Source organism: Diorhabda carinulata, chromosome 7 (genome assembly GCF_026250575.1).
Source record: "Diorhabda carinulata isolate Delta chromosome 7, icDioCari1.1, whole genome shotgun sequence".
In the NCBI taxonomy this organism is placed as follows: domain Eukaryota; kingdom Metazoa; phylum Arthropoda; class Insecta; order Coleoptera; family Chrysomelidae; genus Diorhabda; species Diorhabda carinulata.
This window is the reverse complement of record NC_079466.1, coordinates 14,512,014-14,535,414: the sequence shown is the minus strand read 5'-3', so window position 1 is coordinate 14,535,414 and position 23,401 is coordinate 14,512,014. Positions and strand designations below refer to the sequence as shown.

General features: G+C 34.4%; 1 protein-coding gene across 1 annotated transcript in view; it reads left to right on the top strand.

The window, feature by feature from the left end:
• LOC130896455 (putative glucosylceramidase 3) overlaps positions 1 to 17,990 on the top strand; it is a 32,946-nt gene extending 14,956 nt beyond the window's left edge. The window contains exons 5-10 of the mRNA XM_057804593.1: positions 14 to 295; positions 1,472 to 1,585; positions 3,859 to 4,003; positions 6,581 to 6,651; positions 9,239 to 9,516; positions 17,579 to 17,990. Of these exons, the coding sequence (XP_057660576.1) occupies positions 14 to 295; positions 1,472 to 1,585; positions 3,859 to 4,003; positions 6,581 to 6,651; positions 9,239 to 9,516; positions 17,579 to 17,678 (990 nt within the window). The 3' untranslated portion in view covers positions 17,679 to 17,990. The remainder of the gene's footprint in view (positions 1 to 13; positions 296 to 1,471; positions 1,586 to 3,858; positions 4,004 to 6,580; positions 6,652 to 9,238; positions 9,517 to 17,578) is intronic.
• The last annotated feature ends 5,411 nt before the right edge of the window (positions 17,991 to 23,401 follow it).

Here is a 23,401-nt window from a genome sequence, read left to right as displayed (position 1 = left end):
GCTCATTTTATAGATTCCTTTGATAAAACAAGCGAAAAAACTGCAGAAGAATCTCCTGCTTTTCGCTTCTGCTTGGACTTCTCCCAAATGGATGAAAGAGAGTGGAAGCTACCCTGGTAGTATGGGGTATTTGAAGAAAAAGATGTACAAGCCATGGGCTAATTATTTCATCAAGTTCTTAGATAATTATTTTTCGAATAATATCACTTTCTGGGGTATCACCACTGGGAACGAAATATTTTATAGCATGGCTCATCTAAAAATTCCAGGTATTGTTTGGACCCCAGAGGAAATGGTAATTTTTTTTATTCACATATTTAGAAACCAAAAGTTTTTTCAATTTTCCAATATCTATAAACACAATGTCAAATTTCACTAGGAGCTCATACCCAAAAATGAAACTACCTGCAGTGCTTTTCTCACTAGTATATCTTCATGTCAACGATAAAGTTGATAAACATAAGGATTGTCGTAGAAGTACCGGGCCCAACAAAAAAAAAACACAAACATTTTTGGAAAAAAATATATTTATTTTTCATTCTAATCTCATTTTAGCTTCATACCCATTAACTGCCAACATCACCCGTTCATTATTAAAAAATCTTTAACCACCGAGCCATTTTTTTCAAATCTGTGAACAGAAAATAATCCAAGGGTGCTAAATCTGGCGAATAAGGTGCATGAGGTAGCAATTCCAACTTAAATTCATTAATTTTGGCCAGTGCAATAACGGATTTGTGAGCTGGTGCATTGTCTTGATGAAACAACACTTTCTTACGGCCGTTTTTGCTTGATTTCTTCGCTTAAACGTTGCAATAAACTCAAGTAACACTCACTGCTGATAGTTTTTCCTTCTCAAGATAGTCTATGGAAATTATTCCAAAAAACCGACGCCAATATTGCTAATAGATTGTGTACTTTCCAATACAGTGGTATTTTTTTAAGCAACTACCGCCATCTCTATGGCAGACCAGGTGCTTCTGGGACCATCCTAGTAACTGTGGTTATTCGGAGTTGATGGAATGAGAGAGAAAGAAATATCTCAATATTGAAATTTGAGAGTTGGTATTTTAGGGAATCACATAATTTGTCTTTTTTGACGGAAATCTCAATGGAAAAAATGAATGAAATTCAATCAAAAGGGGATCTTTTTATTAATGACACATTAGATCTTGATGATAATAAGCTTTTCACAAAGAATAGGACGATCTTCCTAATCAAATATGTCTCCACTTTATAGTAAAATGTTAAGAAACAACATTAAGATTAAAAAAATTAAGTTTAAAGAATACATTTCAATTTTAGATTGGAGTAACTTTTCCTAAAACCGTTATATTGAAGAAAAAAACGGAAAAAAATAATTAATATGAATCATAAGAAAACACTATAATCATAAAATTGATAATATATATATATAAAAAACAATACTGTTTATATTTTCGAAATATGTTACGCAATGTAATTTTTCCAGGGTCATTGGATCAGTAAATATTTTGGACCAAAATTACGAAAGTCTCAACATCATCAAATAAAAATGTTGACTATTGATGATAACAGACCAACGTTGACTCATTCTTTAGATACGGTACGTTCAATAATATTTTCTTATTGTATTAATTATCCTTGGAAAATGTAGTAGTGCAAACACTCTGTGTTGTTAGAGCTAATTGTTGACACGTAACATACTCAAAATTGGAGGAGATAGAGCAAGAGAACTTTCAGCCAAAAAATCGCTAAAATTCGTCACAAGTTTGAGCGAATTACCACCCCTCTTCACTTTCTTATCCCAAGAATCGCTATTTTTTTAGAGGTTTCTCTTTAATAACTTCAATTCTTTCCCCACAATCTTTATCTGTTTTCATCAATTTCTCATATTTTTTCATCGGTTATGTAAAGTTCATCTTTTTATTAATATTTTGTTGTTGTAAGGAAATTTTCTTTCATTGTGGTCCCCACATTTGTTACTTTTCTTCTGATATTCAATTTATCAGAAGTTTTCCCATCATGATTTTACTTTCTAACTTTTTATGTTTCTTTAGGTATTTATGAGGATATATTGAAATATTCTTAGCCTACTATAGAACCAAACAAAATATTTTATTACTCAACATATTCTCCTCTTAATTGGATACATTTATTACAGAGAACCTGCAACGTCTCTAGACCTTTAAAAAAAAATGTTTCTTCTTGCTCTGTAAACCAGACCTCCACAGCTTTTATTACCTCCTCGTTGGAAGAAAATTTCCGACCTTTTAAACTTTTCTCAGTTGAAGAAACCATCTCGTGAATAAGGGGGGTGTTCTAGTAATTCAAAGATAAGTGTGCAGAGGCGTTGTCCTGCAAAAACAAAACACCTTTGGATAGCTTTCCGCGTCTTTTCTCTTTAATTTTTTCACGTAGAGTGATCAGTAATGTCGAATAGTAATCTCCAGTTATTGTTCTACCCTTATCCAAAAAATCAATAATGATTACTTCAAGGCAATCCTAAAAAACTGAAACAAGAGCTTTACCAGCAGATTTTTGAACACGAAACTTCTTAGGTCTTGGAGAATCAGAGTGTTTCTAGATCGTAGAAATATACCCAAGTCTCATTAATAGTAACAATTCGGCTTAAGAAGTCTACATCGTCTTCAAATCGAGCACAGATCGAAAGCGATTCTTCTATCGTTTCACGCTTTTGGTCAACATTAAAACATTTGAGGATCCATTTTGCAGCAATTTTTCTCATGTCCAAATTGACGTGAACTATATGATGAACGCGTTCTTATGAAATATTCAGTGCTTCAGATATCCGTTTCAGCCCAATTCGACGGTCTGACAAAATAATGTCATAAACTGCATCGATATATTCGGGGACTGACACAGAAACTGACCTTCCCCATCGGTTATAATCTTCAATGGAGAATTTACCTCTTTTGAAGCTTGCAATTCAATTTTTCACGGTCGCATACGAAGGACATTGCTCACCAAGAGTATTAAGCATATCTTCGTAAATCTGCTTACCTCTTAACCCTTTTAAAAACGGGTACTTTGATGGTTTACTTGTTTGACGTCAAACTTTACACTGACACTTCTAATAAGTTATTGTTCGTTGCTATGGTAACGCAATATTTTGTTTATACTGGTCTAGGCTAACTAGATATCAATACATCCTCGTATAGGTCTTCTTTTTTCCCACATTCATCCTTTTTTATATCATAAACTGTACCAAAATATTTTTCTAACCACATTTATCTCAGTTGGTTTGGTCGAACGATTTTGTTCGTTCTTCCGTTGTCAATTCTTGATCTTTTACTCTACTTCACTGTTGGTGGTTGAATTTCCCCACTTCCTTAGTGATGTTGAAGCTTATGCCTGTCTCATGAGATTGCTCTGGACACATTTATCTGGTTTGATTGTAGGTTGCTTCTCCTTCTTTCGTTGTCAGCTCTTGATCTTTTACTCCACGTTTCTCACTATACTTTTGATCTTCAGTACTACTAAATTTCCCAATTATGCTTCCTGTCTTCTTTAAATTCTTATTACTTGTTATTTAGTTAGATACTCAAATGTTTCAAGTACCAATTTACATCTGATTCTCAGCATTTCAATAAATACTTCAGCACAAAACATCAATAATCAGCATCATTATATTCGCTAGTATTATTGTAAATCTTTTGGCGTGCTTCGTCTTAAAAAAACTTCCGTAATTGTATTTGTGTTGGTATATGATGACTGCAACGTAAGCATTATACGATATTTCTATTTCTTTGTCTCCCAATCGATTATGATGTCAAACAAGATTGGCTCTTGCTATCTCCTTGTCTGATTCCTTTTGCCACATCTATTTTCCGGTTAATTTATAATTCCTCGTTTCAGATATTCTCAAATACGCAGAACGAAGGGTTTATAGATGGCGTTGCTATACATTGGTATTTCGACAATGAAAATAATTCTTATATTTTGGACGATATTCATCATAAATATCCGAATAAGTTCTTATTATATACAGAAGCTTGTAATGGTAATTGAATTGTTGTTACTAATTTTTTTTGTCGAACCAATAATTTGAAATGAAAAACAGTTGAGGATATTCATACTGTTAAACAGGACAACCACAAATTGTACTTCATACAGTCAACAATGATACCAATATATTTTTTCCAATATCAATTGCAGACAGTTCCAATCAATATTTCATTAATACATACGACACTCATACCAAATTAAGAAATGAAAAATAATGTTTAATCCCCGTATAAAATTCGGTGAGCATCTAACAAACCGTCAGTCCACGTGGACTCATCATCTCCACTGTTTACCAATTAAAACATCGAATCGTAAACGTAAATGCACTTCTATTGGACGAAGCTGTCGGAAGGTGTATGTACTCAATTTCTTTGAAATATTCCTGACAGACAGCTTGCGATAAGCAGTTGCGTGGCATGGTGAGATTTAATTAATAAATTTCTTTAAATAAATAGAAATATAGCCTTCTTTAGACCATTGGCGAGTGAAGATAATGAATTTGCACAGTGTAGTGAAAATGAGGTATGAATTTAATAATAAATATTTAGATATACACTCACAGCAAGTTATACTCGAAATTTTAAAAAGAAAAATAATCAGCAATCTGATAATTATTTGCATCAGATAAAAGACTACTGAGGTTCTAATAGACGAATGGGGTACTAAAAGGGTTCAGTTCATGTCTGGTACCCTGTTTAAACCAAACTCCCTCACAGGCAGGTAAAATTTTACTCGTCTATTTGCGCTTTATAATCTAATATTCAGATACACATTTTTAAAAGTATTTATAAAAATAATAAATTTATAAAATGAGGTATCTACGCCTATGGTAGATCAAACAAAATTGTCGGCAAGGGTTTTTATAATTTGCAATTGATATTGGAAGAACTATAGTTCTTTTTAGCCTCTCCATTTTCAAATATTATTGATAAGCGAACTTTTATATTTAGAAGTCGACAGTAGTAAATGGAATATTCCCAGCCCTTCATCAAAAAGAGCAAGATTAAATCTTGCACCAGTTGCAATTTTACTACAGCTCTAGAAGGGATCTAAAGTACCCTTCATACCTAAAGTAGGAGAAGCACCAGCTCCTTCAGATCAATCAACCTCTCATCGTTTCTACTGGAGACAATGAAAAAAAAGCTGCCGATAACTATATTATAACAGATACTTTTAAATGAAAACCACTCCATCTTTGTCAATACCATACCAAACAAGCAAATCTACGTAATCAAATCTGGGGTATATTAAAGATGAAATACCGAAAAAAAATTTTCTTTGAGTAAAGATTTTCCACAAAAATAAGCTTTAGAAGCAAATGAGATAAATTCAGGAATTATCGCAAACATGAGATCATCATCTTGTCCAAACGTAAAAGTCTAAGCTCCAGGTATTCCCAAACTGCTTTGGGTATACCTGGGGAAGTTATAAAGAATAATTTCACCCTCCAATGAGTTCTAAGAGAAACTGGAGTGAAGGGAAATGAAACTGCTGACTTATTCGGTGAAGTAGAGATAGAAACACCCTTCACAGGATAAGATAAAATTCTATGAAAGAAATTACTCAGAAAAAAACAGTTACTGGAGCAATCTACAGGAATAGGCAAAGATACTCCTGAGAAACCATAACCAGAGAAGATCTATCAAATGTATCAAGCTTGGTAAGAACAATCTACTAACAGAAGTCATGTTGAGGCAATTCTGTCTCAATGGACACGTGAAGATAATAGACTCCGCAGATTCTTATACGGAGAGGACAAAATATCTATCTACATTCTCTCGAATGGTAAGAGGTAGAGTATTATATCTAGTATATAAAATAGAATTCTTACGCCTTTGATATTCTGAATGCCACAGCAAAAAAAGAAGTCATGATAGATCTTTTGGGTCTAGTGTACAAGACACTCTAATCACAACATACATTGCACGGTCTCAAGACGTAATGAGCGTTATAGCCGGAATGCTTACTTGCTGAAAAGAAAAGTGCCCTCTACCGGCAAAAAGGTTCTATCAAATTAACTCAAGCAGAGCTCACGAAGTTAGAACTGAAAAACAACCTACGTCTATGGCAAGAACAGTGAAACTCTTCAGAAAATGGCCGATGGACTTATGGATGGACAGATGATATCAGGGTAAGGTGCTTACGGGAATACCTGTATCATTTTAAGCACGACACGTCTTCCGAGTGCCTGTTTTGCGCGTGTAAACGAAAATGCTGAGCATGTATTTTTTGAGCGTACTTGGGAAAATGGGTTAAAGCAGAAGCTTCATCCAGAGACCTTGGTGAGCACCATGTTCTCATCAGAGAAGCCTCGGAAGAAACAAACTCGTTGCCGGTTGTGGTTTTTAAAAAACTCCGCTGTCTAGCAGGAGATCGAGCAGCTAGTAAAGCAAGTAGCAGGAGAAGAAGAAGCTGTGGACTTTAAGCACCTGAAGAAAGAGTATGATTACTAGAAACAGATGTCGAAGAGAGAGGAGTAGGTTTATTTCTGTTCTACGAAATATTTGGGTAAAAGAGTTTCAGTTTCGGTAACCACCATTTCATGTCGCAATAACACTTTATTATGTTCTAGGAGCCGACAATAATCTAGTTAAGCTTGGTTCGTGGAAGAATGCTGAAGCTTATGCTAAAAATATTATACAGGTAACATTTAGTTAGTTTGTTGTTTTAGAAAATAAACAACACCATATAATTATAAATTTTGAGAATTCTTTCCTTTCAAAGTGGAAATTAAACCTAAATATATTATTTATATCAAGTAACAAGTTTGAAATGCTCAATACTAAACCTCAATAGTATGTATTCGTGGAAAAATAATCATTTTCATATGGAAATTAGAGGTTTTTTTCAATTAGTTATATTAGGTGCGATAAACTTTTATAATTGAAATAGAATATGAATAATTGAAAATACAATTATTTTAGGTGTGTTGAGGTATTTAAGTACTTCATAGCTCAAATTGTGTGAAAGCGGATTCACTTTAAAACAAATAAACAACTAAACAATGCAGAGTGGACGATGTAAATAGAAGAATAGAAAAAAATGAGACTAAGCTAAATGAAATTGTACAAAACCATCACTTTCTTTAATAATTTTCAACTAAGATTTAAACTAGCTCAAGCTAATATAAATGAATCATAATATTTAGGGATTAAGTTGTTGGAAATTATTATAACAAAACCACAAAGACGATATCGACTTAAAACAAGATGAACAATTTGTTTATATATTTGCACGAAGGTATTGACATTTCTTCCACTAATCTTCTCCATTTAAAACGAGTCAAAAGCCAAATTATGTTTAATGATTACCAAGAAATTCATTCACAAACTTAACCATTGAAGATAAAATGTCGTTAAGCAACCAAACATAAGTGAGTGTCAGACTTTGGAGTTTACCTACTTCAGATATGATGACCAGTCAAATTGAAGTCTAGAAAAAAGCTTCTTTCTGAATAAACCCCATATGTGCTTCTAGAATTTTCCGTAATAATTTAAGTGCTACCACTCAAAATCTAAGATTTAAAATCTCAACTTGGTACTAATTTATCCTCAGTGGGAAAATATTCTGTACGAAAATGGCTGAATCAATTTGTTACAAAAACATTTTTCACATACTGATTTTCTCCATGTATATTCCAGCATACTAACGTTCCTATTTTTTGTGTATTTGGGGTATTAAATTCCTCCAAGCAAGTAACTCAATTTCATCGCAAATAAAGCATATCGAAACTTTTAGTCTTCCGGGCGGATGTCCTGTTCTAGAAAAGTGGCAATTTCCTTTTTCAACTCATAAACACGTTGTAAAAATTTTCCTCTTGATAGCAACTGGTCTCGTAATAAAATAGAAGCATCCAGTGCTTTACAATGAATATTGTTAATTAAAGGTAGTTGTTTTCACGTCTTTGTGGATTATACAGACACAACGCGAAGATTTTGTTTCCACAAATACATTTTGGAATCTTTCAAATACATGTTTTCACTCAATGCTTGCCTCATTATAAAATCAATTGCAATCTCCAAGAAACAGAGTTGTATAAGTTGTTTTACCTCAAAAAAAATTAACCGTAAATGAAAAATTCAAACTATTCATAAAATTTCCTTGGGGAAAACAAGCCCTGACATAGGAAACATTTTTCTCTCCGTGGGCTATTTTTGCTCACCCTGTGTGCGTCCGCTTGCTATCGACGAACTAAACAGTTATTGGAGTGTATTGTGCTGCGGGTATTTCTAAGGGCGGGTATAGCTAAAGCTGTATTTTTGATCAGGCTAAAAGTGTGAAGATTGGTGATGGCGTTGTGGCTTGCGCGAATCTATCCTTGACCAAACATCCAAAAATCGCTAATGAGCGATATGAGGCGATGAGATTCAGGCTTTGTAGAGTCTTTGGTGAGTTTAAAAATAAGAAGAAAACCTTGCTGGAAGACATCTAACATCAGAGAAAGTATGAAACTATTTTAATGATTTCCAAGAGATTACTTCGCGTCCAGGGCTGCTTCCAGCTCGTCGATTAAATAACCTGGATTGTAAAGGGTGCAAGTAGAATGTTCTCATTTAGGTGGAGGATTCTAAAGATAGCTCGCAGGCTGTTTTATCTTCTGGTGTGGAGCATTTTCAACCCTCCACCTTGAGGTGCTGGGTTTATTGCCCAAACGCACCTGTCTTAAGAGGCAGAAATCTCCACTAAAGTATATTAATTCTTCATTGATTGTTGTGCATGTTCAGATGAGAACCATCTCGAAAATATTCACATACAGATGGCGTCACTTTGATTCAAAACACCCTGTATATTGAAAGAAAATTGAAGTAGCGCCAAAAACAATGGACTCTAAATACTAAAAAGTTGGGAAACACTGATGTAGATCGATTCCATTAACTTTCAACGCAATTTCGTTTAAAAACTGCCTATAAACTGAGTATTCGTCTAGAAGGACGATGTTATCGGCATATTTCACTTTCCCATTATCATTTATGGCTTTTTGATACACTTGTACTAAAGGGTGAATAAATTACGGCTCGGTACACATTTTCATTACATATCTTTCAATTCATCAAAGAACGTGGGGTCACGGTCTGCATGATACATTCTCGTTTGAAACATTTGTACATATTTTCTCTTCTCTTTCATCTTTTTTGTTACTTTATTAAATATAATAACGCTACATAAAAAACTGTAGGATAATCGAATCGAGAAATATGATGAAAAAAATTGAATATTTTTATATCCAAAGGTACTCAACCGATGGGTGACGGGATGGGTGGATTGGAATATGGTTTTAGACACAAAAGGGGGACCTAGTTACATAAGAAATTTCGTCGATTCGCCGATTATTGTGAATTGTACGGCACAAGAATTTTATAAACAACCGATGTATTACATTCTCGGACATTTTTCGAAATTCATTCCAAGAGATTCTATACGGATTAGTTCCAGTCAAAATGATCTTCTAATACATGTAGCGGCTTTTAAAAGACCCGATAATGGAGTTGCCGTAGTCATTTTGAACCCGTACGTATACAATATGTTTATAATATTAGCAATGTTTTAATAAAAAATAATATTTCAACCTTCCGCCAGGTACTAACGCTAGTCCCACAACATTTTTTTATTAAATTTTCATAATGATTTTAATTTTTTTATCGTTTTGACTTACCACTCACTATACTTCTATATCTAGAAGATATTTTGTACAAGACTCTATATCACATCTTAATCTTTTGCTTCCAAAATACTCCTCCCAATTGAAGCTATTTTTCTTGGGTCATTATGTACTATTTTCCAAAGTGTAAGTACTACTCTTCTGAGTAGACTTGCTCGCAAAAATTGCAGTTGTCGTCCTCTGTCATGCCTATCGTCTTAAGGAGGTATTTGATGAGGCAGTGATCTGTTAAATACCGATCCCCAGCTCCTCAGACATCTTAGCTGATATGGTTTTAATATTTTAGATTATCTTAGACCTGGAATGTTTCCACATTAAAAAAATAATCTGATTCCTCAGCCTATTGATACGATATCTCATGAGGTCACAGAAGGGCTCTGGTCCAAAATATGGAATCGTTGCTCCTTCTCTGGCAAGTCTGTCTGCTCCCTCTTTGCCTTTGACCAAGTATGTCTTCATGGTTATGATTAACTCTTCATTCAAATCAATTTTCTTGCCAGCGAGTTACTTTTCTTAGACTTAGCAACTAGAAAGAGTCATACGGAGTCAAACCTGGAGAATCGTTGCCCAATTCGACCACTTTGGCATTGGCGAAGGCGAGGACAAAGTGCTGGTGGTAGAAAAGTACTTTTTTCTTCACCTTATAGGTTCGTTTATCACTCAAATAGACGTCCAATCTGCTCAATAATTAGGAATAGTAGAGCTCTACGCCGTTTCTCCCTTCTCCTAGTAGTCGATGTACAATCTATGTTTCGCGTTCTTTAACGCATGTTCATTATGCCTAGTATGTACCAGTAGAACTATTTCAGAAAATATCGTAACAATCTCTTCTGGTTGCGGTTAAACAATGTCAAAGACTTCTCTAAATTGCTCTCATTGTCCGGAGTAAGCTAACGCGATACCAATTGCATTGACAGCTTACTCAAGCTGAAAGTTTCATGCAGAATATTAGCCACACGATCTCTTGAAATACCTTCTGTCTCAGTTGACTTATGCACCTACAGTCGCCTCTTTGCCAATACGAAATCGTGGATGTTTGTCACGTTATCCTCTGAGGTAGTAGTTCTTGAGGCACCTAGACGTGTCTTATTAAAAACCGATTGGTGACCACGTTGAAACTTGTTAAACCAATTTTTAATTATCGCAACTGCACTGCACGATTTCCCTGAAAATAGGAATCAAATTAACGATGTAAGTGGCTTTTATACCATTTTTCCAAAATTCGCGGAATATACTACACGTTGGTAAATTATTCATTCGATAGTATTGGGTGGTGCGCTTTATGGAATCCCTTCATACTTCCCTTAGAATATTTCTTTAGCTAATCCATTTATAATTGTAAAAGCTGGTTTTGAAACATTCGGAACTAGCTTTGCTAACACAAAGATGTGTTCTAAAATCTAATACTGTAGATGATATTTGTTCTGAACACATTGATTAACTACTACCACTACATCATTCCATAAAATTACAGTGTTTCGATAACCAGTTATCGTCTTCAAGGTCGAAGGTTTAATCACCTCAAATGGAAATTGACATTTAATAATTGAAACGTTTCATTATGATTCTATCAATATTTAACTAGGGTTGATGATGTGGATCGAAGATTATAAATCATGTTAATTTGATTTCAAGTGGAGGAATTCAACAAAAACTGCTAATAATTTAAATGGTCTATAACTTAATTTGTGAGGTTTGATAATTTTTTCACTCAAATTTGTCGAACTTTGTTCCTGAAAAAGTGTTTTTGCGGGCAGTTATTCTTCATTACTTTAATATGAAGAAAAATGCTGCCGAAATTCATCGTATTTTGGTGGAAGTTTATGGTGAACATGCTGAGCGAACATGCCAAAAGTGGTTTGCACGATTTAAAAGTGGTGATTTTGGCTTGGAAGACGATGAACGTCTTGGGCAGCCAAAACAGTTTGAAGATGAAGAACTGGAAACATTACTCGATGAAGATTGTTGCCGAACACAAGAAGAACTCGCAGAATCTTCGAGTGTCACTTAAGCAGCCATTTCAAAACGTTAAAAACATATATTCAAAAAGATATATTCAAAAGCAAGGAAATTGGGTTCCACATGAACTCAATCCGAGAGACGTCGAAAGGTGGTTTTGCATGTCCGAAATGCTGCTGGAACGCCACATTTTTGCATCGAATAATTACTGGTGATGAAAAATGGGTCCATTACAACAACCTCAAGCGTAAAAAATCATATGTGAAATCCGGCCAATTCAACGACAAAGCCGAATATCCATGGCGCGAAGGTAATGCTCTCTATTTGGTGGGATCAGAAGGGTGTGCTGTATTATGAGCTGCTAAATCCGGGTGAAACCATAAATGGAGAACTCTACCGAACACAATTATCCCGTTTGAAGAGAGCAGTAGCAGAAAAACGCCTGGAATATGCGACCAGACACGAGGCAATAATTTTCCATCATGACAACGCTCGGCCCCACGCTGCTATTCCGGTTAAGAACTATTTAAAAAAACAGTGGATTGGAAGTTTTATCTCACCCGCCTTATAGCCCAGACCTTGCTCCTTCTGACTACCATTTGTTCCGGTCGATGCAGATCGCCCTCACAGGAATATGGTTCTCATCAGAGCAAGATATCAAAAATTGGCTTAATTCATTCTTGGCTGCCAAGCCGGCGCAGCTCTTTTGGAATGGGATCCACAAATTGCCAGAAAGATGGGAAAAGGTGATAGTTTCAGATAGGCAATGCTTTGAACAATATTATTGTACATGTTTTTCTTAAATAAACGTTCAGATTTTGTAAAAAAACCACAGGAATTAAAACAATAAACTACGTATTATATTTTACATTTGGTCGCACAAAGTAGGAAGTTATGTTTTGAATTCTGGATAAATTACGAGGATGGTTCAATTATAAATCGGAATTTTTCTAAAAAAACTTTTATTATCAAGTTACACAGCTGAAAATTTGTACAGTTTTTCTACACATTTAATCACCTCTTCGTTAGCTTTCGGATGTCTTTTTTCGTAAAAATCTCTGGACTTGTTGCGCGCACGAAGAGCTCTACCCCCACATTGCTTTCGAATCACTGAGTGCCTCTTTATAATGGACCAAACAAATAACAACGTTTCCATCGTAAGCGGTCTTGCGTTGTCTTGTAGCAATATCGCACTACGGATTGATCTATAAACAGGTTTCACCGTGTATTATGTCCTAAAGTACAAAACACCTTCCTCGCTGAGAATGTCGCTTTAACTGTCGTGCGTTCGTCTTTCTTCATCTTCCTTCACTCCATTTTATGATGAATATTTGGTAAAGTAAATTCTCTTCTTCCTTTTTATACCGCTGCAGGAGACGCGCTCAAACTTCTCAGCTTGTGAATTTCTGTTCAAAATTCAGAATTCTTGGTACTTATCCATATTTTGCGGAACCGTTCATGAACTATTTATTCAATACTACCCACATTGATGCAGTAGTATTCAGTCAAATGTTTTTGGCAAATAAGTAATTTTTGAAGAGTACTTCAAGAAAAAAAAAATGTTGAGAGTACGAGCGGCAATGGAAAATGGAGAAAACTTTAAACAGAAGATATCAATTCGATACAATGAATAGAAACATGTATCAAGAGCGTGAAAATTCTCACTGGAAAACAGTAGACGGGGCACTGTAAGCTCGCAACGGTGTACGCTTCTGCGATGGACACCTCGCTTGGGGATTATGCTATTGATGTCAAAACCAAAAATGTCACTGAGATTGAATTTGGACGAGCGGTTATCAATCGATGCTATAGAAATAATTGCTACAAAAACCATAACGATCGTAATGGTGTGCTCTAAAGTAAAGTTCAAAAAGGTCTTATATGAACTGATGCGCGATGACTACGTTCGTTTGGGTGGCCGGTAACTTTAGCAACAAAGTCAATAACGAGTCCGATTAGATCGTCAAACTCTAAACAACAAAGACAAAGATAAAGACACCATGTGAAAGCAAACTATGCAGATGGAAACACCTAGTATGAGACAAGATAACTCACAAATAGATGAGGCAATCAACCAATCAACAGCTCTATTAACTGGTGACTAACTTTTTAACTGAAAAAGATCATCTAAGAAACCATCTTCATACTGTAAACGGAATACCGCTGGTGGATGAAGGAGGAATAAACTGAGGCAGATACAAAAATACTTTTAATATAATAACCTAGCACTTTATAGTGAATAAAACTCATACATAACAATTAATTAAACCGTTCTTACAGTAATATCAATTTTATACATTTATTTAATCCAATTCCGAAACCACTTGCAATTCATTCAACAAATCCACGGATTACTCAATTTATTTGAAGGATTTATTTTTCTTCTTTTCTTCAAAACAACCTAATTTTTTGTTGCGAATGCCTAAAGCACAAACAAAACGATGTTATCTTGATGGATGTACAGTTATTACATTTCGAAACACAATATTTTTCCATGTATCTCATCTCTAAAACACTTTACTTCAGGATACGGTTGTCGGCTTTCAGTATAAGAGGTACTTCAGCTCCTAGGAGAATTATTAAACTTGAATTCCAAGCGGTCGTGTGACGATTTTCTATGGCGAAATTAAAATTTAATCTGATTTTAACTGGAGTTATACAGTTAAATCGGGTTTTTAAAACTAGTAGAAAACTATGAGTGGAAATCAAATTATGAGATTGATTCTCCCAATTAATTTTCTTCAAATAGATTAACTTCATATCAAAATACTACTCATAGTAGTGCTAAAACTGCTGGATCAATTGAATATTTTCTAAATGATGGTTTACCTGATGATTTTTCAATTTATAAGTAACTAACTTATTAATTTAACCCTTTCAACACCATAGGGAGACTAAGTTGGAATTTCTGAAACCTTTGGGGACATTCATACTAAATACTACACAACACCAACACTCACAATTACACTGTTTAACGCACGTTTCGATAATCAAGTTATCATCTTCAGAGACTGGGTAGACTAAAACCTAATGACCTGTTTTATACTAAATTTTCCCACCATTAATACTTCTCCCGCTAATTGCTAGATTACATCAGGACAAGTGGTATTCAAGCTTGAGACATACTGTCTCACTGGTCCTCATCTTTTAAGTAGGAGGATGTCTTGAAAAGTTATTCCACCCCAAAGGTTGCAGGAAATGATAGAGAAAATAATGGAAAAGAGTGAGGATGACAATGATTTTTCCCCGGAAAGTGGTTCGGAATACCGACGAATCTTTGGATTCTTATCGCATGGACTGTTCAGATACGGGTGCTCCATCACCCCAGTATTGTAGTGCTCTGACATCCAAAGTTCAGCATCTTTGGCAGGTCCTTTGACTTATGTGAAAGCTTTTAACGTTCCTAGCACGATATCTCTTTCGAGAACCCCTTCGCCTCATGGCACCACATATCCCTGCAGGAGTCAACCATGGCTCAAAAGAATATAGCCATTGCTGACCATAACGCAACATACGAACACTAGGTTACAAAAGTTCAATTTTGGGAGAAAGATAGTCGTTCCCTTGCCTACCTTGGCAAACAATTGGTCTCAAAATCAATCATTGGGAATTAATGCCATTAGGAAAGGGATATCCCGAAATCGTTGTTTGACACTGTTGTCAAAACTTAGCTGTTAGATCTTTCAAATTGTCATAAAGATAATATTACCGTAATCCAGGGAAAGAGCAAAAATATGAGGCTAATTGTCCGATTGCCATTCCCAGTTATAATGAGATCATGGATGGGGTAGATCGCTCCGACTAGATGGTGATGTTGTATGACATAGACCGCAAATCCACCAAATGACCAAAAGCCAAAAATTTCAATTCTTGACTTTATGTTTCCTTTGGCCGAACGAATAGCTGGTCGACCCTCAAGTATATCGCGATTTATGCTGTATGCTGAAGACCATCTGCCAGTACAGCGCTAAAACAGGTGCAGCAAAAAAGAAAAAAGAAACCAGAACGAAGACTTTGTACACAATGTGCAACATTGAATTATGCAAAGACGCCATTCTACACTTAATTAAATGTTTTTAGGAAAGTTTTCATTGTCGGTAAGAAATTGAAATTTTTACTGTAGTGGCATTCAACCCCAGTGGAACCATATGTCTCACCATAAACCCCTATAGGGTCATATAACCCACGTCATTCATTTTAAGCCTAGAACCTAAGAAAATCAAATATCTTTTTGAAAAACTTTTGACTAAGTCATAAATATCGTATTAAGACTATGAAAGTTTCCATAATCTTGAGGTTAAAAGGGTTAAGGAGTCCCAGGACTGTTTTTATCAACAAAAAACTATTTATTGAAATTGATATTTTATTAATGGTGTTGTAATTTGATTCTGATCATCAATCAACAATCTGTGTGGATAAATTTTCAACTTCTGACAATATTTCTTTCGATTCTTGCAGTTTACTACCTTCTACTGAGTGTTTCATCTCGGATCTACTTTGTCCTTCTCCATAAAACACCTGAGCTCATGACAAAATATTTTTCCGTAATTCTGCTACAGTTTCTATTCCACTGTCTAAAGAGAAGTATGATAGGTAGATAGATTATTTGATTATTTTTAGAATGGATTTCACAAGAGGAGTTACTACGCACAATCACTCATATTATCAAGCTGAAACTCATACTACCGGATATCCATTTATCGCTCATCCCAATCACGTGTTACCATGCTACAAATCCCATCAATAAATTTCCACATGTGAATGAAATATATTAATTTTTACATTCCCCTTCACATGCCTATAAAAGGGAAGGTAAAAAGCAGTGTCCGACTTCCCTGTCCAATTAGTTCCACAATAACTCAGTCGAGTTAAGCTCGAGCGACTGTTTAGGCCAAATGGCTACTTTCAGAACATTCTTTCATTTTTATTTTCTCAAATACTTTTCACACAGCTTCAAGAGATACTTGGAATGGTTGTCATGCTGGAAAATAATTTTCTGCCTATGAGGCGCAGGCCATAACGTACTACATTTTCCTTTAATATTATTTTACCATATCTGTACTCGCTCTTCCTCCAATACATCTCCAAACCATCACTACAAATCATCCGCGGTGTTTTACAGTCGGGATTATACATCTCTTAGACGCAAAAGACTCAAACTTTGACTTCTTAAAAATCTCTCCTACTCTTCATACGTCTAATTTTCATATTCTTCAGTCCACTAGCACCTCTTAATTTGATTTTGACGTCTTAAGAGAGGTTTCGACACTACCACCCTTCCAAAAAGTCCAGCTTCTCTCAATCTTTTTATTACTGTAGAAATATCAGACAGATTTCTAGTTTCATTGTTCTGAGTTGCTATTTCTGGATCCGTAGTCGTCGATCACGTTCACCAATGAATAAAATACGTTCAACTTCAGTTGGTTTTAGTTTTTCGAGACCTCCCTGAACGTTTTATCTCGCTAAAGGTCTCAGTTTGTGCATATTTTGTCACATTGCTCAGTGGCAATGGTAAGGTTACTTTTGTCTAGTCTATGATTATCAACCGATAGCTCCTTGGCTTTACCCATTTCAAAAGTTACAAGTCTGAATTTTTGAAAACGAAAACAATTTGTATACGAACTTAACAGAAAGATGTCTTGGACCAAAAAGAATAAATCACAACACGGGGCTAGCTGAGACTAAACTACAATCATAAACACCAAAGCTTACAAGCTTTAGCTTGTTCAAATTATATAGGTTCAACCTTAGCTTCACAAAATGAAAAACAAAAGTTGTGTGAACTTTTGACCAGTATAGAAGATGAATTCAAGACTTTTCACTTCAGCATACGATTGATATCGAGTGTAATTTTTATTAAAATTGTATTAAACAAATTTTTCACTCATTTGGAAATGACTAATCAATTATTGGAGGTTTGCTAATTTATCGTTAATCTATTTTTGATTTTAGATCCGATGTTAGTCAAAGAAGAACTTTAAGAGACGAGTCGAAAGGGGAAATTCAACTGGAACTAACTCCTCGTTCAATAACGACCTTATTATATTGGTGAAACTAATTATTTACTCGTAGTTTATTTTCAGATACTTTTCTTTAATTATAGAACATCATTAAAACGCTCCCAACAATATATTTCGCTTGGGGAATATCTTGAAAGGTTAGTGGAACATGGAAGGAAAGTGAGAGAGACATTTTCTTTGAAATTGATTCGTTAATGCTAAATTATGTATAAGAAAACACCTTTTATCAATAAATCTACTATTATATAAGACGTAGAATTTATTGATGACAGTTTTGACATGTTGGTAATGATAAAAAAAGTGATGAATAATTATTGAGTTATAATTAAAAAATTTAACTACCACATGCGTTTTTTATTTTTTTCAAACATAATACAGTGGTGGATCTAGGGGGGGGTTTTCGAGCTGAACCTCTCCACCCCAAAGCTTGTAATAACGACCTAGTTTATAAAATATCATAGTTATGTTTCGTTGCTTGCAATCTTGCAATTTTCTTCGGGAAATTGATGAGTTTTGGATATTGTTGATGTGAATATCTTGTTTTATTGCGAGAGTACTTTTAATCATCGAAAATGTAGACCATGAAGTAAAAATTTTCCAGATTTTATTCATTAATTTTGACAAAACTTCGGATAAAACAAATAATTTCAGAAAATTAAGAATTTAAGGTTATGCAAAATGATCGAAGTGAATCTGTCAAGTGTCAGCATTGAAGTTGTCTACTCCAGAGCGTCCTGAAAGTGTTTTGCAGTACGGAACTGTCACTTTTACTACATGGAACACTCAAAACGCAACTTTCGGTATGTAAATGAATACAGAACGAACAACGTTCAGATGGCGTCGTTCAAAAAAAATATTAACTAGCTTCCATGTAGAACATTGTGTAAATTCCCGATATACTATGTTCAATCAACATTGACATTGTTCAATTCCAGACTATATTTAGCAATAGAGTGGGAAATAGAACAATAATAACATTGTATCGATTAATATCTGTAATAGGAAGTTGTGTCGCTGACAGAGAAAGTTCTAACAAGGATTATATGAATCATTCTCTTGTTGTGTTTGTGTTCATGTCTGAAATATTACGATATAAATCAAGCAAATATGAAATAAATAGAAAACTAAACAGAGTTGGTCTTGAATTATTATTAATTTTATGTTTAGTTTGAGTCATTAATATCAATTTTCATACAGTGTGTTCATAACGTTTACTTCATAAATCTTTGAAATTATTTCTTGGTTTTTTTCCTTACATTCGATGGTTAATTAGGAGATTAGCAAAAGAAAAAACCATCATAATCAAACGAATTTCTCTTCTGTCCCCAAAAAATGCTAGTACAGACAATTAAAAACTATTTATAAAATATAACTATTACGAAGTCGTTCACTCACATACACCATGAATCCGATTCTGTTGTATTATTTAATATAATCTACAGTTTGGCGAATGCACCTACATATTCTAAAACGACATTTCTTTGTATTGTTCTTATAGGCTATTTCCATTATGTTGTGACTTTTTCCATAGACAATTTCCTATTTTTTCTCCTTCACATTCTAGAATCTGAATTGTCTAGAAATTCGTTGAATATAAATAAACGATATTTTAGGATCCAAAGTTAATAGATAATTTAATATTATAGTGAATACATCGGGACGATAAATAGTAAACCAATCGGTGAATTTAAATAAATGATATATGTGTTGACTAGTGAATTAGTGCATAGTTAAGTGTTAGTGAATAATGAATAGCTTAGTGTATTTGGTGTTTGTGAATAAATGTTTCAAAAATAAAATCTTGTACTCGTTATCGCTAAATCCACATTAACTATCTCAAATGGGAGAAAAGAAAATGAATAATAAAGCAAGAACCTTCCAGAATGCGCTGGTGTAGACAAAGGGTACTATTTGAGTGTAGGGATTGTAGATAAATTGAGGTATGTAGAATTGAAAAATTCAGTTCAGTTCAGTTCATTATTGAAAATTTCAACAATTTGTGTTGTGTAGTGAAAAGTTGTCCAGGGTGTAAATAACATTTGGTGGTTTACTTTGGTATTAATGAAGCGTCACCCTTATTTAACACACCTCCCCTCTACCCTCTATACTACTACGGGGTTTTGAAATTATTCACTTCCCTAACTTTGCATAAAAACTGATCTTGTTTGATTTTTCTGTCCTAGGATCTTGTTAATCGATACCAAGTATTGAAAAGTGAAGTTACAACACTTTTTTTCTTTCTTAATGATTGAATCCAAAATCTTGCAACAGTATTTTGATTTTTCTTTTAAAATGTATGTATTTGGGCTTCTTATATTCTATTTTTACTAAAAAAACCTCACTTCATGCACAGAAATCATGAAAATAAGCACTTCTACCAATAACTTTTTTTCATAATATTTTCCCCAATACACTTCAGAGAAAGGTAAGCTATTGGAAAATTTCCCAGGTATATACAAAGGTCGGCATAAGTTAACTCCTCCTGTTTTGTGCTAAAATCAGTTTCCAAAAGAACTGAACTTATCCACCTCCTCAACTATTATGATCATATTGAGTCGCATTTCCGATATGCCCTTCCCTTCTAAGGTGTGGTGCGACTCAATTTGAGCGAATCTTCAAACTACAATTCATCTCTGAATCCGTTTGCCTAATTCGGAAGCACGCTTCTCCAATTTCAGAGAGATCGTTCCACGGCTATCCAACGCGAAGCACGAACTTTACATACCTACACTACGTTCAGAATTAGTTCTGGGCTCAATTTTTTACGATGCAAAAAATGCACAATCACTTACCAACTGAAATCAAATCGATATTATCTTGTCCTTCTTTTAAAATCATTTACGGCAACGTTTCTCAACGGAGAGGTCCAGCGAAGTTTGTTAAGCTGTCAGCGAGGAGCTTCAAATTTTTTTTCAATTGTAGTTCCGACGCCGGGAACGGTGCGTTGTTATCTTGCAAAAACGGAGTCGTTTTGAAAACCCAATACAAAGATATCACAGGGTGTCAGGTCATAAGACCTCAAAGAATCCTCGTCTGTCTTTAGCCCGTCACGTTACTCTCAATAAAATACGAACCCACGACACCTGTCCGCACACACACACCCCAGACTAAACCGATTTTTCGAGAGCGGGGCCTGACTTATACCAACCTCTGTATAATTATACAAAAATTATGCTAGAAATAATTAGTTTCTCGAATGGGGCTTAAAAAATAAAAATTGTGATAGAGAATGGTTTATATCTTACAAGAGTCGTTTCATCTATCGGGGAACACTTTGTATAGCTCAATTTGAAATTTGTCTTTATTATAACAAATGCTTGAAAAAATTGGCTCATGAATAAGCAATTTATAGTTCTAGTTTATCATCTGGAAGCTTCTCTCTATTTATCAAGTTCGAAAATACATTCGCTATAAGTATTTAATACCCTCCAAAGGCATTCGAAAATCGATATAGCTTGGATATAACCAAACCATTTAACTGAAGAATAATATTTCCTTGCATGCCATGTCTCAAATCTGCAAACAAAATTTTACTGCTATTAGGAAGCAGCTCGTTTTTCTAGGATCAACGCTTGCTGGCATACAAATAACTTTTGTTTATATTAGTGTAAGTGATTGGGACGTGTTATTTATACTACGAGGGTTGTTTGAAAACTTTATAACACTTTATAACCCTTGCCAATAAGAGTTGATTTATGTTCCTCAAACTAGGCGTTACCGTATCCGAAAACTTCCTCGTTTGATGATATTTAAAAAATAATCCTTGGCAAATTGATAAAATTACTGATAAGAAAATTGATGTCACTATTAAAAAAGCGTGAGGCGCATTTTATGACATTTTAAAACTGAATCTGTGTTTCAGAATGAAACTAGTACAAAATTATAATGAGTAAAACCCACAATTAGTGAGAAATTTTCGGTAATGGAAAAATACTGTGGATTTCGTGGTTACGCAGTAGAAACTTTACCAACTAAACTATCCTGAAGACAAACGTACGACTTTATTTTTGAATTCCCTACATAAGAGACCCATCGAAAAATACTTTCCATCCATTTTAACGTAGAGAACCATTTTGAGCTTATTAAAAATATGAGTACAATACTAGTCAGTGAATAATTTTCAGTCATGGTGAAATTCAATCAGATAGTCTTTACAAAACGCAAATTTACTTAAATAATATCGTTAATTCTCTTATCAGCAATTTTATTTTTAGTAGTAATAACCCAACAACATTGATAATTGTTGGAAAACATTTTCGGAAGCTTGTAATTTGGAAAGAGGCCGACAGCGAGGAGGTCTGTTACTTATAAGCAACAAGCTTGTGTTGCTTTTTTGCCATTTATAGAAAAAATACAGAGCATAAACTAATTTATTAAGAGGTGTAATTAACACAAAAACAATTAGAGTGTGAGGATCCAGTTAATTTCTTCAATTGATGAAGATGTATTTCCAGCACGCATGCTCCGTCAACATTCAAGTTTTATCAAGTTGGGATTGTGGTGATCTATAATTTTCATAAGCTCTTGTTGTTGTACACCACTTTTGGCCAATGGACTAACCACTGTCTATCTATTGGAGTGATTATTAACTTTTTTCCTTGGTATTCAATCCAATCGCTTCGGCGGAAGATTTCGTCCTATTTTGACTCCTATTTCTTCCAATGGAAACATTATATCATACCAGTGATTATTTTCGGATTCCCAGCGACGATTATTTTATTCTTAGGAATAATTGAATATTGAATATTGAATAATTGACATTTGGCAAACATTATTTTTAAAAGAGAATTGTTTTATATTTTCCTCGTAACAGCTTACTTGTTACATGGTTTCTTTAAACTCTGTACCATATTCTCTTCTCATATTCACCAGCCCAATCCTTGACAATCAACGCCAATTCTTCCGCCGTCCGATTTCCATCTAATTGATACCTTTTATCATTGCAAAAGTACATAATTACATGCAATTCCTTGCAAGTGTTTTACCATTGCATCATGCTTGCCACTAATCAAATTTCCAAAAGTAAAAGTAAGTAATTTCCTAGCCTCAAACATTGTCGATAATCATAACTGCCTTACTTTTGGAGTCTGATGGACATTTTAACTAAAGAATTAGTCAAGAAAACATAAAAAAATAGTTGAGAATAGATGGAGAAATATTTAAAAAACTCACGAGGAAAATAAAACGTAATATAAGCAGTATAGAAACTAATTTACGCGTGCTTTTCATCAAGAAATATTGCGTCTTGTAATGCATTGCACCTTACCTTGCATCATGTCAAGCGGCCTCTATAAATATCACTTAACTAACTTTTGGGATTATTTTCACTAATTCGTTCTTTTCAATATGACTATTTATTCAAAACTAAACTAACTGCGCTACATTTTGTACTTATATACCTATCTCAAAAAGAGTTCAGTAGATTTAGAACAAAAAGAAACAGAACGAATAAAAAAATAAGCCTTTCTGGAAATTATTCAAAAGAAACAATGTAAATAAACCGCTTGCTATAAAAATTATTTAAACTCAAACATCAAACGAATCCCGGCATATACGCATTTACCAAATTTTAAAATTCCATTGTAGCTGGCCTACGGACCCATTTCACGAACTTGTTGTAATTGATTTTATTGGATTTCTACTGGAGAAAAAATTTTTATACCAAGAATATTTTTTTAGTCTGATGGTAACCCCAACTATCGTTGAGCTGAATTCAAGAAATAGACCTTCAAGAACGTACTAATTGACACCTTTT